Source organism: Macaca thibetana, chromosome 10 (assembly GCF_024542745.1).
Source record: "Macaca thibetana thibetana isolate TM-01 chromosome 10, ASM2454274v1, whole genome shotgun sequence".
In the NCBI taxonomy this organism is placed as follows: domain Eukaryota; kingdom Metazoa; phylum Chordata; class Mammalia; order Primates; family Cercopithecidae; genus Macaca; species Macaca thibetana.
In genome coordinates this window covers 7023971-7039235 of record NC_065587.1, presented here as the reverse complement: position 1 = coordinate 7039235, position 15265 = coordinate 7023971, and the positions used below count along the sequence as shown (strand labels likewise).

Genomic DNA, 15265 nt, shown 5'->3' with positions numbered 1-15265 from the left:
CAGGAGAAACAAATGAGGTAAAATGTTCACAACAGGTCAATCTCAATGAGAGTATATAGGCATTATTTGTACCATATGAGTGTTATTTGTACTTTTCTTATTCTTGCAACTTTTCTTTTCTTTTTTTTTTTTTTTTTTTTTTTTTTTTTTTTTGGAGACAGGGTCTCATTCTGTCACCCAGGCTGGAGTAAATTGGCAGGATCTCAGCTCACTGCAACCTCTGCCTCCTGGGTTCAAGCAATTCTCCTGCCTTGGCCTCCCAAAACCTGGGACTACAGGTGTCCACCACCACACCCAGCTGATTTTTGTATTTTTAGTAGAGACGGGGTTTCATCAAGTTGACCAGGCTGGTTTCCAACTCATGACCTCAAGTGATCCACCCACCTTGGCCTCCCAAAGTGCTGGGATTACAGGCATGAGCCAATGTGTCTGGCCTATTCTTGCAACTTTTCTAGAGATTTGAGATTATTTCTTTTTTTTGAGATGGAGTCTCACTCTGTTGCCCAGGCTGGAGTGCAGTGGCATGATCTCGGCTCACTACAACCTCTGCCTCCCGGGTTCAAGCAATTCAGTTTGAGGTTATTTCTAAGCAAAAAGTTAAATTTTACTTAATAAAATATTTCCAAACAAGCATTACGCATCTAAAATTTAGATAAACATTAAATAAACATACAATCAATATAAATCTATTTCATCAAGCTTCATACAAATACACAAAGTACCATTTCCCATACAGCTGAATGGCTCCCAACTCTACACAATCAAATTTGTTATTTACTAAGCCCTTAAAATGCTGGCCTCAAAGCTTAGTGTGGTTATCGCAGTCTTCCCCAAAGGATGGATTGCTCTTTACTATTTAAAACGTGTTTAACTAGGAAATGAGACCGAGGGAGAGGGGCTCACAGGGTGGGCCTTTGTAAAGCCTTTTCCTGGAAAGAATGCCTGTGACTTTTCTGATAGTGCATTTTTACAAGTAGATATAACTTTGAGCAAGCATTTCAGTTTCCCTAGCCTTGCAGAAGAAGGGCAAGAGCAGATTAAACATGTAGTTCAAGGTTGGGTGCCCTCTTGGTTTTGGTAGTGATAAGAGGAAACAAGGAAGAGAAGAAACTTACATCTGCAGAGCTCACACTAAGTGAGTGGATGCAGGCCCTATTCTCAGTGTTTTGCATGAGTGGCACTAAAACCACCCTCACAGGTGGTGTCACTTTCTACTACTCACAAAGCAGCACTATGGCCTCCCTGCCCGGCACTGCCATGAGTGCCAGTGATCTCTGTGAATCCAGAGCGCAAGTCCATCCCACTGCACTAACCACCCTGCCCAGAAAGAAAAAGAGAGTCCATCAAATTATTCAAGCTCTCATCGCATTTCATATTGCTGCTTATAGTCTAACACAAATTCTAATGTGGTAAAGAAATTCTTGCCGTGATCAGTCTCCAAAGCTAAGCCTCTTAGACAAGTAAAGAATCTAGTCCAAAAGGAGAGGCTCTGCTCAGTACTTGCCTTTCAGTGTTTACAATTCTGGCAAAAATGTTTAAGAATCAAAACCATCCATGGACGAATTGCTGAAAGCAAATTCTTAGAGTGGGGCTGGGGGAGGCTAGTTTTTAAATCAGTATCCATCATTGTGATAAGTATCTTGCAAGAACACATTTTCTCCAACCCAGCACAACCACTGGGATGAAAACAGAACTTTGTTTTCCTTCTCTGGAATCAATTTACCAATTCAACTTCTTTAAAAATGGTCTCCATTAATATTCAGGGACTGAGGCCACATTTTTAAAAAACACCGAGTTTGCATCACTCTTAATGGAAACAAAGGTACGGAGCAGATTACAAGCCAAACCTCCTCATACTTCTTGCCCTGGTCAGTCATTAAAACACCCTGACACTCAAACATTCCTGACACAGGTCTTCAAATAAAATTGAAGCTAAGTAAATTCAGACTATAACTGGAAAATTCTTTCCTAACTTTAAGGGGAAATTACCATGAAATCTTTTATTCATTTTATAAGTGTCCACTTAGGCTTACATTAACTACTAAAAAAGAAAGAGCATGTATCACCAAATGGATTCATCGTAGGACCATCTAGAAAAGCCACAGATGCTGGGAAGTCCGTGGATGGAGAAGGGAAGCCCTGCCCTTCATTCCCAATGACCTTGGCCTCCTGCAATGCACCACACTCCAGCCTCCTTGATTGACACACAGGTCACAGGAGTTTAAGGTTCTGGAAATCTTGCTTGTCATTTAGGATCAACTATCAAGACCTGTTTTTTAAAAAAGTCTTTGAAGTTCTACAATTCTCAGTGGCTTCTTTCAAAAACAGATGTAGCTTTTAAAAACAGATACACATTTCATATTTTCTGTACTTTTGCTCTTCCTGCATAACTGATTAGCTTGGGAAGACTGTCAAAATTTTAAATTAACATTAGATCATGACTATAAGGACACATAGCAGGAAATAATATTTTAACTCTCCACTTGGCATAAAGCATCGGTTAAATCAAGTTTATGAGGAAACTGATACAATGTTTACAAGGATGAATGTTCTTTAAAAGCAAAAGAACATTACCATAAGACATGGCAGTTCTCCCCCTAGGTATATACCCAAGAGAACTGAAAATATATGTCCACACGAAAACTTTTCACATGAATGTTCACAGCAGCGCTAGTCACAAAAGTCAAAACGTGGAAACAACTCAAAGGTCCATCAGCCGATCAAAGGGTAAACAAAATGTGGCCTATTCATACAATGGATTATTACTCAGCCATAAAAAGGAATGAGGTACTAATTCATGCTGTAACACAGGTGAGCCTTAAAAACATGTGCTAGACACAAAAGATCGTATATTGTATGATTCTATTGATATGAAATATCCAGAATCTACAGTGACAAATCTGTGGTGACAGAAAGTACATTACTATTTTAAGATAAAAGCGGAAGGGAAATGGGGAGTAACTGCTAAGGAGGACAGTTTCTTTTTGGAATGATGAAAATGGTTTTCAGCCAGATAGTGGTGATGACTGCGAAACTCTGTGAATATATGGAAAACACTAATTTATACATGTTTAAGGGGTGAATTCTATGATATGTAAATTATACCTTAATAAAGCTGCTATTAAAAATGTAGACAACAATAAAGGGTGATGTGGAAAAAATCAAATGCACTTTTTATCCATTATTATAGAAGTAAATAAAGGTGAATTTTTTGTTTAAGGGAAGAGAAAAGTTCTGTCTTTCTCCTCCTTTTCTATCTTTTCTAGCAATTCAGTCCTAACGTCATTAGATGGGATAGAGGAAAATGAAGTCCGCAGTGTTGGGGGAGCCATCAAAGCCCCAAGGAGAATATGGGGTGAGGATGGCATCATCACAGTGGGGTGTCAGTGCCTGTGAGGGTGCCAGAGTACATTAGCATGATCTTGGCTCACTGCAACCTCCAACACCTTGCGCTCAAGGTCAGCTAATCTTTTTTTCTTTTTTTAGATGGAGTTTTGCTCTTGTTGCCCAGGCTGGAGTGCAGTGGCATGATCTCAGCTCACCACAACCTCCGCCTCCCAGGTTCAAGCAATTCTCCCACCTCAGCCTTCCGAGTAGCTGGGATTACAGGCATGTGCCACCATGCCCGGCTAATTTTTTTGTATTTTTAGTAGAGACGGGGTTTCTCCATGTTGGTCAGGCTGGTCTCAAACTCTAGACCTCAGGTGATCGCCCGCTTCGGATTCCCAAAGTGCTGGGATTACAGGCATAAGCCACCGTGTCCAGCCAAGGTCAGCTAATTTTTAAATTTTCTGTAGAGATGGGGTCTCCCTATATTACCCAGGCTGGTCTTGAACTCCTTGGCTCAAATGATAATCCCACCTCGGCCTCCAAAGCATTGGGATTACAGGCATGAACCACCACACCTGACCTACTCACAGTATGTTTCCCTTGGATAGCTCTGTTCTGAAATATTATCCAAACATACTCAAATATGAACAGCCAGGGAAATAAGACCCTTCTCAATGGAAAAGACAATCAATGCAGGTCAATCTTGAGATGACCAACATGTGAAAATTACTAGACAAGAACTTTAAAGCAGCTATTTTAACTATGTTCAATGAGTTGAAAGACATATGCTTATAACTGCAGAAAAACAGAAGATCTAAGCAGGTAAAGAGATCATAAAGAGGAATTAAATGGAAATTCTACAACTGTAATATACAATGTCTACAAGTAAAAATTCAAGGGATGGGGTTAATAGCAGAATGAAGATGATAAGAGTCGGTGAACTTAAAGACAGATCAATAGACATTATCCAATCTGAATGATAGAATAAAACTTTTTTTTAATGAACTGAGCCTCAGAGGCCAGTGGGACAATATCAAAATGTTTAAGAGAGGAAAGAATGGGACAGAAAAAAATATATGAAAAAATTATGGCTCAAAACTTCACAAATTCAAAAAAAGGACAGAATTAAAGGGAAGAGAAAACTTTGAAACAGAACGTTGTATGCATAAAAAGAAACAACAAATAGAACTATACATTTTTTAAAATTTTAACTCAGAAAAAAAGAGAGAGAGAGAGAGAGTCAATCCTTGAAGTTAAGACTGGAATTTGGGAATGCCTAAACTTCATTGAGCTATTTGTTTTGATAACACATTATTCCCCTGTGTTGGAAGTATACACAGTGGGTTGGTTGTAGTATATAGCAAATTCTAAAAGAAGTAAGTTTTTAAATTACTAGGAGGTAGCATGAAGTCAGACTCTGATTAAGGACTAATGAATGAGGCCAGGCGTGGTGGCTCACACCTGTAATCCTGGCACTTTGGGAGGCCAAGGCAGGCTGATCACTTGAGGTCAGGAGTTTGAGACCAGCCTGGCCAACATGGAAAAACCCCATCTCTACTAAAAATTAAAAAATTAGCTTGGCATGGTGGCACATGCCTGTAATCCCACTACTTGGGAGGCTGAGGCATGAGAATCACTTGAACTCGGGAGGCGGAGGTTGCAGTAAGCCAAGATAGTGCCACTGCACTCTAGCCTGGATGACAGAGTGAGACTCTGTCAAAAAATCAAAAAATCAAAAAATAAACTAATGAATGAGTAAATATATATACACACACACACACACACACTTGTCTGTGTGTGTGCATGCATGCGTGTGTGTGTACAAATTTAGTTATTGGGTTAAATGGAATACTAATGATATTCTAGCCTAAATTTTCTACTTTTGATCATTACAGACTTATTTTGAAAGGGTTTGAGTCCTACTGCATTTTGTATTATTTTTAAGGGCCCCAAGGATACAGTCCACAAATTTTTACTCCTTTCATCCCCCTGGTGTGGCACACCACCAGGTGGCCGAGGACCTTCATCCTCCGCTTCCCTCCCCACGTAACTCAAGGGACTTCATCCTCCGCTTCCCTCCCCATGTAACCACATGACCCATGCTGCAAACCCTTCACCGGCTCCCTACAGCCTCTAGGATAAAGTTCGAACTGTTTTACTAAGTACTTTTCTGAATTGGCCCCTCTGGCCACAACATGACCCATATCCCTTCACTTCCGATAGAAATCACAGAACTACCCAGGTCCCTGAGTAAGCCTGGCAGGCGGATGCGGGCATCTGAGCTTTCACACAGGCTGTCCCCTCTGCTATAATGACCTTTCCTTCCCCTCTCATCTTGAGAATACCCACTCCTCGGTCAAAACTGAGTTAAATACCCCTCCTCCAGAAAGCCTCCTGGACTTCCTCTCCTCATTTTCAGATAGCTCTCCCTCCTGTAACTCCCAGCCACCCTGTCGTGGCCCCTCTCCCAGCACTTGCCAACACTCCGTAAGTGTCTCACTGGGCTGGGAGCTCCTCAAGGGCAGGGCCTGAGTCTGATTTATCTGCACCGCAGTGTCTAGCATTGGCTCTAGCATATAGCCAATGCTCCGTAACTATTTGATGAAGGGAAAAATTGCCAAAATACTAAGTTCCAAAATAGAAGTTGACCCAAAACATGTATATGGACCCTTAAAAGAAATGAAAAGAAGGCCGGGTGCAGTGGCTCACGCCTGTAATCCCAGCACTTTGGGAGGCCAAGGCGGGCAGATCACCTGAGGTCAGGAGTTCGAGACCAGCCTGGCAACATGGTGAAACCCCATCTCTACTAAAAATACATAATGAGCCAGGCATGGTGGCCACACCTATAATCCCAGCTACTCAGGAGGCTGAGGCAGGAGAATTGCTTGAACCTGGGAGGCGTGGGTTATGGTGAGTCAGTGCCATTGTACTCCAGCCTGGGCAACAAGAGTGAAACTGTCTCAAAAAAAAAAAAAAAGAAATGAAAAGAAACTGGCTGGAGCAGCGCGACATGCAAAACACGACTGAGTATCTGTTGATCGTGATCATCTACATCAGCCTTAATAAGTGAATTATGAAAAATAAACAAAACTTCAACTGCTCAGTGGTAACAGTGGGGGGAAAGGCAGGATAGGTTACCTGCTCCCCGATCTACCTCAGCTTGTCTGGAATTGAGTGATTCTAAGTAGGTACAACATACAGCACCTGAGCCAACACGTCCTGAAACTGTTCTCGCGTGAGCGGCATCAGGAAGTCTGTGATGATTCTTCTCAGTTCACTTTTTGACACAGTCAGGTTCTGACCAGTATCCAGCAGCTGAAAGGCTTTTTGCAACTCATCCCTTCTGTCGGTAATTTTTTGAAATAAAATCCGTTTAACATCTAAGGAGGACAGTGTTGGATTTGCAACAGCTGTGGCTATAAAAGAGATACAGCTATTTATTAAACATGTTTAAAGCCGAGATACTAAACAAAAACTCTTGAACTGTTGAAAGAACCAAGCAAACTTGTTAGATGGTATTTCTCCCACCATATCTGGGTTTACATGCATCACCATTAGATGTCTTGTAGTGAAAAATCTACAATCATCTTTCAATTCTGAAATTTGGTCAATATCGAATAATAGTAATGACATTAGTAAGAAAAAAAAAAGAGAATCTTCCCTATAGAGGACATAGGTCAGCACAAGTGAAAAACATGGATATTGAAAGAAAATTTAGTTAATATCATTCAAATAAATGTTTAAAATATCATATTCACCTTTCATCCCCTTGCCAATTTTTGAAGGGAAAACATGTAATTCTTAAACCCAGATCATTTCCCTTTCAAAGACAAAGAAGAGATGGATGCTAAAATGTAGATATAAAAATGTTTTGAGGGCTGCGCACGGTGGCTCACACCTGTAATCTCAGCACTTTGGGAGGCCGAGGCGGGCGGATCACCTGAGGTTGGGAGTTTGAGACCAGCCTGGCCAACATGGTAAAACCCGTCTCTACTAAAAATACAAAATTAGCTGGGTGTGGTGGTGCATGCCTGTAATCCCAGCTACTCAGGAGGCTGAGGGAGGAGAATGGCTTGAACCTGGGAGGCGGAGGTTGCAGTGAGCTGGGATCGCTCCATTGCACTCCAGCCTGGGCAAGAAGAGCGAAACTCTATCTCAGAAAAAAAAGAAAAATGTTCCAAGTGGTCTAACTAAGCTTTTGGGGTTTGAACTTTTTGGAAGGAAAGGAATAATGTCTTGATGATGTTTTAGGTCCCAGAGCCCCCTGTGTTAGCAAAGGAGAGGTGATACACCAGAGGCCTCCTTCCCCCCTCCAAGACAAGAACAACCAGAGGAACAATAGGTAGGAAATTACATAAGTAAATACAGTGAGTACAAACCAACTTATGGTTCTAATCCATACCATATGCATGAAGGCATAGTTGTTCAATTTGATATTTTATAACTGACTAGGGAAAGAGGAGACCAAGAATAATGGTAGTTGGTAAAACCCTCCTACTTATTTATGAGATAAACTTGGTAGCCACAGTTTATTTAGGAGCTCTTTCTTACATAGTAAATCCCAGATGTATGTTAAAAGGCTTTAACATTGCCTCATCCTTTATAATAATATTCACAAGCAGTAGCTAGGGAGGGAGGATGCTACTTCTTTCCCTTTGAATGAAAATTTCTTATCAAACTATTGCACATTTCTGGCATAAGGACAGTGATAGCTTTAGTCTTGGGGTGACCTGGGCAGGTGAATGACTCCAGAGATCTCAGTACACCAACTTGAACCCACCCAGAAGGCAGAGGCGGGGATTTCCTCAGAGCTGTAGGGTGGGCTGGGCTGTCTTCTGCTTGAGGGGATACAAGAGAGAAGGTGCAGGCACCCCAGAGCGACACCGCCATGGAGATCGACTGCAGGCCCTAACCCCAGGAGCCACAGCACGGCGGGCTCTGGGGGGCACTTCCACCCCACAGAGGGACTGCGCTGCCATGGGAGATTCTCCCCTGACCCCTACTGAGGGCCCAGCGCACGCAGGGCCTGTGCCAGGGGCCAGGGATGACTCTCGCTCCTAATGCCCACAGTCTCCAGGAAGGAGGTGATTCTGTAACTGGGATGTGGTGGTCCGGTGTGGAGGCAGGCATTAGGTATCTGCAGGGAGCATGGGAGACCTAAACAGAGGATGGCTGGTTTCGGGTGACAGGATGGAAGGTGACAGGAAAGCCTTCTCAGTGGAAAGCAACTTGGTGATCCTGAGGGAACAGAGCTGGAAGTGGGGCTGCTGTGGGGCATGGCCAGCCTGGGCAAAAGGAGGATGGGGGTGGGGACAAGCAGAGGCGCATCAGTCAAGAGATGGGACGGGAAAAGTCAGCAGGGCCTGTCCTTGGGCTTCGTGTTCTGGGGTTATGAAATGGCACAGTGGGACTGTCATCAAAAGAACAACATAACCCTATTTTCATTCTTCACCTTCCCCCTGGTACCACGTGGAGGAGGAACCGAAAGGGAAGGAGAGCGATGGGGTGGAGACAGGCTGGGTGACTACAGCTGCTCAGGAGAGGAGTGACAGAGCTCCGTACTAGCGTGATGGTCACAGAGCAAAAAGAGTTCGCATGAATGAAAGAGGGGAGGTCTACAGACTCCTCTGATTGGCCAGGTGAGGGACAGAGAGGATGGAACACTTGCGTCTGGCCTGGGTGGCTAGGCAGGGGCAGCACACTTCACTTAGAAAAGGAAGAGGGAAGATGCAACAGAGGTATTTTCCAAGATGGGAACGGCAAGATCTCCCAACACAATGTCATGTTAACACTCCTCCCTGAAAAAGTGGGCATACACTCCCCGCTTGAATCTGGTGGGCCCGTGACTATGGCAGAATGGACATCTATTAGTATGATACATGACATGCGTGATCTCCAAGATGAGGTCACGCAAGCTGCTACGGCCTCTGCCTGGTACTATTTATTTATTTACTAAGATGGAGTCTTGCTGTCTCCCAGGCTGGAGTGCAGTGGCACAATCTTGGCTCACTGCAAGCTCCACCTCCTGGGTCCAGGCAGTTCTCCTGCCTCAGCCTCCCAAGTAGCTGGGACTACAGGCACCTGCCACCATGCCTGGATAATTTTTGTATTTTTTAGTAGAGATGGAGTTTCACCATGTTGGCCAGGCTGGTCTCCGACCTCAGGTGATCTACCTGCCTTGACTTCCCAAAGTGCTAGGATTACAGGTGTGAGTTACCATGCCCGGCCATGCCTGGTCCTCTTTAGATGCTCACACACAGTCACCACTTGGCTGTGAGGAGGCCAAGGCGCCCCCCTGACAGGCCACATATAGGAGTTCTGGGAAACAGCCTTAGCTGAGGTTCCAGGCAACAGCTGTGTCAACTGCTAGCCATTTGAGGACTCTGGCCCCCCATGTGAAGTCAGCCAGCCTCTGCACCTCCCTGGCTGGACTGCATGGAGCAGAGAAAAGTTGACCTGCCCAAACTGCGGATCTGTGAGCAAAATAAATGACTCTCGCTATTTCGAGTCACAATGTTTAGGGCGTTTGCACACAGCAATAGATACTTTGAGCAGAAGGGGAAAAGGCTTATGGAAAGCAAACAAGTTCAGCCTGGGATATGTAAGCGGGATGTCCATCTGAAAGTTGAATACATACTCTGGAGATCAAAGAGGCTGGAGTGGAGATGGAAGTGTGGGAACCACCTGCATGGAGGCCACAGGGAAACAGGCCCAATGGGAAGAGGAGAAGGGGCTGTGGGAAACACTGACTTGTAAGGAAGTGGAATTCATCCATTCAAAAAATGTCATGTTTCAACAACTATCATATTTCAACCACTGTTTTCAGCCCTGAGGGTACTGCAGTGAGTAAGACAGGTACAGCTTACAATCTGGAGGTGAGACGACAGACAAGAAGCCGATAAACAAATAAACAAACGATAGGGTCATGGTGCACAGTGACACATGCAATGAAGATGGAAAGACAAAACAGTGAGGCAAGAGTACAGCTGGGGGCTGCTTTAGAGAGGATGGTCAAGGAAGTCCGCTCCAAAGTGGGTTTGGGAGCTGAAACCCAGAAGGATAAACATGAGCCAGCCAGTCAAGAAGCTGAAGTAAGAATGTCTTCAACAGGGAAACCATAGCAACCAGTAAAGAACCCCTGAGCAAGAAGGAGCTTGATACGTCCAGGAAAGAAAAAGGCCGGAGTGGACAGAGTGTGGCACATAGCAGGCAGGAGGGAGAACAGTAGCTTGATACGTCCAGGAAAGAAAAAGGCCGGAGTGGACGGAGTGTGGCACATAGCAGGCAGGAGGGAGAACAGCGAGGGCTCAGGCCAGAGAGGAGAGCGCCAGGTCCACACAGGCTTCAGGCACCTGCAGAAAGGATGGTGTTTTCCTCAAAGTGCAATGGAAAGGCCCGGGAGAGTTTAGGCAGGGAAGCAATGTTATCTAACACAGCCTGTGCGGGGTTTTAAAAACGTGTTCTGGCTGCTATGTAAAGAATGGATTACAGGAGGCAAAAAATGAGGAAGGGAGACCGGAGAGGAGGCTGCTCCAAGGTCTAGGAGGTAACTGCAGCCTGGACCAGGTGGTAGCCCTGAAGGCAGACAAAAAGTAGACAGATAGGAGACATGATCTATTAGTTCTGTAGCTGACAAGGTTTTGCTGATGGATTGGCTGAGGAGGTGCGTGGGGGCTGTTAAAGAAAAGAGAGAAATCAAGGATAATCCCTTGGTGCTGGACATGAGGAACAAGATAAATGACAGTGTCATTGCTGAGATGGAGAACACGGGGGAGTCGAGAGACCCATTTAGCCAGTTCAGGTCTGAGATGCGCCTTCGATGCAGTGCACGCGGAAAGCTCAGGGAGGCAACTGGATATACGATCGGGAGCTTAGTGGGGAAGTGAGGATGGCGCTATCATTTTGGTTACAGGTGGCATTTCAGGACATGGAGCCAGATGAGTCACAGAAGAGAGGGCAGACAAGGAACAGAGGAATGAGCACAGAGCCCTGAGGGGGAAGAAGGAACTTAACCCTCCCACAAGAGTTCCAAGAACACTCAGAAATGCAGGAAGCACTCGGGCTTCCCTTCCATTTCTGGCTGTCACTCAGAATCTCAGAAGCAGCTGATTCACACACAGCAGCTGTGTGATTCAGAATCAGCCGGTGAGCCCTCTTTCTCCCTCTGCCCACCAGCCCGAACATCCTCCTCCTGCCCCCAGTGTCAGAGGGGGATCCCTCTTGTTCATGTACGCCTCCATCTTGAAATCCTCTCTTGGACTTCTCATATATATTTTTAGTTGCTTTCTTAGAAGCCCCACCTTTGCAATCAATAATTATAATTTAAAAGAATCAGAAAATATTGATTTGAGACTGTTTTAAAATACGTGAAGGAAAACTTTTTATTCCATGTGCCTAATGCAACGTCTGAGGATGAAAATGAAAGCAGTAACCAAGCTTGCATAACCTGCTGGTGGGAGTACAAATTGATATAATCTTTCTGGAGGGCAATTTGACAAAATTTTCTATATCCGCTTAGGATACAGAAAGTCACAACAGACTGTCACTGTCACCCTAACAATGAGAACAAGTAGGATAAGCTAAAATATATATATAGTTTTAAAACCCACCAGAGATCTGAGGATGGAAAGAAACTACAATTCAGGAAAGGACAAGCCACTCATCAGAGAAAAAAGAATAACTCCTTCCAGCCCTGTGGCACAGTGGGTAAAACGCAAATTCATTACAGGCAGGGGAGGAAGAAAACAACCCAGTAATTAGCAGCCACATGAGGCTGACAGATGAGATTCCCAGGGCCTTGGTCACAGAGCAGGTCTGCGCTCACCCTCTTGGGCCTTCCCCCAGTGCACGTAAGTAGCACTGCACCAAAAGCTGGGGCTACAGGAGAGCTGAGTGATCCACCCTAGCATAGCACACAGGGTTTTGCACAAGTCCAGGGCAGCTGTTTACCAAAGGCTGAATACAGGGAACAAGAACTCAGGTGAACCCTCCGAAGCATATGGGCCCTTCACTAAGTGTCAGTGGCCCACTGCAGGTTGAAGTCAGGGCCACAGGGTGGGCAGAGATGTTCCCAGGTGCAGAAAGCCATGGCAGAGCTAGGGAACAAAGAGACCTCCCAAGAAATCCCCCCAAAATGGCAGGTGGGTGGTAAAGCAGAGAGAGAGCTTCCCGCCATGTGCAAAGCTGGTAGCTGGGCTATAAAGCAGAGAGATCTGTGGAGTCTCACCAGTGCTCACACCTCAAAGACCTGTTGAAGGCAAGCATATGAAACCCGGGGAAACCCAAACTTAACTGAAACTGCAACAAAGTCAAGACACAGCTCACCTGAGAGATTACACTGAGCTCAGCTCGCCAGAAGCCTGAGAGAGGAAGAGGCTTGTCTTTCTGGTGGTAAATAGTACTGACTTCTGACTCTACTGCTTTTAACACAAATATCTGGCGTTACATTTTTTTTTAAATTGCAAGACAAGTGAAGAAGAAAAGGTAACCTAATCAAGGTAAAAACAGTCATCAGAAGAATACTCACAGAGAGAACAAATGCAGAAATGACCAGGTTTTCAAACTGAGAACGGGAAACATGTTAGCAAGATGAAAGGGAAAAGCTGAGAACATAGTAAACATACAGGGAATTTCAGCAGAGAGATGGAAAGTATTTTTAAAGAGCACATGAAAAAAACTAAAAATTAAAAATATAATATCAGAAATTAAGAATTCACTTGTTTTGCTTAGTAGCAGAGTGTACATGCTAGAAAAAAGAACTCGTGAATATGAACTCAGGTCTATAGAAATGATTCAACCTGAAACACAAAGATAAAAACACTTAAAAAGGAAACGGGGTGTCTAATATTTATTTGCTTATTTGATGTATGAGTTATACAAGTATATATTTACAGTTATATGTTGTGCATGCATGAAAAAGAGATCAGCTCAACTGCTGATGACACCCTCTTATAGAGGAAAGTGGTGCTGGGAGGCAAATATATCTTTAATTTTTAAAAAGTAAAAAAACGCCTGGCACGGTGGCTCACACCTGTAATCCCAGCACTTTGGGAGGCCAAGGTGGGCGGATCACGAGGTCAAGAGATTGGGACCATCCTGGCCAACATGGTGAAACACCATCTCTACTAAAAATACAAAAATTAGCTGGGCGTGGTGGCGCGTGCCTGTAGTCCCAGTTACTCAGGAGGCTGAGGCAGGAGAATCATTTGAACCCAGGAGGCAGAAGTTGCAGTGAGCCGAGATCGCACCACTGCACTCCAGCCTGGGCAACAGGGCGAGACTCTGTCTCAAAAAAAAATAAGAAAAAAAGGTAAAACAACAACAACAACAACAACAAAAACAAACAAACAAACAAAAAAAACCAAAACACTCCAGTGTGCTAAAAAGTACCACCAATAGAAATAAAAAGCAAATGACAAAAAAGAAAAATACCTGTGGCACTAAGGCAGATAGAAGGTTCACATTTTTAATACAAAGAGAGCTCATACTAGTCACTAAAAAAGACCAACCCAAACTAGGTAAACAGGCAAAGGATATGAACAGGCAACTCACAAAAGCAAAAGGCATAAGCCTGGTAAACTTGAGAATAAAAGTTTACCTTACTATTGAGGAAATGCATATTAAATTCACAATAGAACGTTATTTTTCCATATCTAATGGGCAAGATCTTAAAAGATAATCTGTGTTAGGATACTTAGAAATGAGCACTTATAAGGGTCATGAGTGGGAATGTGCTAAGGTGCAAGCTTCCTGAAAGGTAACCTGGTGGTACTCATTAGGAAGCTTAAGAGTAGAAACAGCCTGGATGCGCTGGCTCATGTCTATAATCCTGGCATTTTGGGAGGCCGAGGGGGATGGATCACTTGAGGCCAGGAGTTTGAGACCAGTCTGACCAACATGGTAAAATCCTGTCTCTACTAAAAATACAAAACTCAGCCAGGTGTGGTGGTGCGTGCCTGTGATCCCAGCTACTCAGGAGGCTGAGGCATGAGAATCACTTGAACCCGGGAGGCAGAGGTTGCAGTGAGCCAAGATGCCCTTGCACTCCAGCCTGGATGACAGAGTAAGACTCTGTCTCAGGAAAAAAAAAAAAGAGTAGGAAAAGCTTTTAACCCAATCATCTCACCTCACTCTAGTCTTCTTTGTATGATCAGAAGGTTAGTTAAATAAATATATATCTGAATTATGTTGTAGACATGAAGCTGTTGAACTGGAATGCATTTATTGCTGATGATGTATTTTGATGTCAAAAACTGCTAAACGAATCCCCGATATCCACTCTCCTCTTTCTCCTTAGAAACAGACCCCTGAGTTTGGGTAGACACATGGTTGTTGGAAACGAAGTCTATTTCGCAGGCTCCCTGGCAGATACATGGGACCGGGTGGTTCAGGTCCTGCCAGTTGCAAGGAAGCCAGAGTGTCCAGCATGACTAGGATGGCTTCGCCCAATTACAAGGCGAACCCTAACTTCTTTCATAAACCCAACTTCTTCTTTTGCAGCGGCCCCTCTGAGCCCCGCTGATTCCTCAGGCTGTGTTCATGCAGTGCTTTGTAAGTGCATCTTATGATATTTGGCTCATGCTACTTGAATTCTCTATCTCCCTGTCTAGACTGTGAGCTTGTCTAGGGCAGGCCTTCTCTCAGGTCCATCTCTTTATTCTCAGCACCTATTACAGTGCCTGTCACATGTTATGGCTCAGAAAATGTTTGTGAATAAATGAATGAGTAAATGAAGGACCTAATACATGAAATTAAAGGACATATGTTTTTGGAAAATAATAACGTCAAATTCTTTGCCTTTAAAACTAGTAAGAACTCCAGAAGAGTTGAAAACCTATGTCCATATAAAAACCAGTACACGAATGCTTACGGCAGCTTCACTTATAATTGCCAAACAAGGAGGCAACCAAGATGTCTATTTATTTATTTATTTATT

General features: G+C 44.0%; 3 protein-coding genes across 3 annotated transcripts in view; 2 read left to right on the top strand and 1 right to left on the bottom strand.

The window, feature by feature from the left end:
- PARVB (parvin beta) overlaps positions 1–15265 on the top strand; it is a 695786-nt gene that overhangs the window by 295579 nt on the left and 384942 nt on the right. The gene's annotated exons all lie outside the window — the stretch shown is intronic.
- Positions 1–15265, top strand: part of SAMM50 (SAMM50 sorting and assembly machinery component) — a 718434-nt gene that overhangs the window by 486806 nt on the left and 216363 nt on the right. The window lies entirely within an intron of this gene.
- EFCAB6 (EF-hand calcium binding domain 6) overlaps positions 1–15265 on the bottom strand; it is a 310246-nt gene that overhangs the window by 261521 nt on the left and 33460 nt on the right. Inside the window, 1 exon segment of the mRNA XM_050805818.1 lies at positions 6535–6746. Coding sequence (XP_050661775.1) covers positions 6535–6746 — 212 coding nt within the window.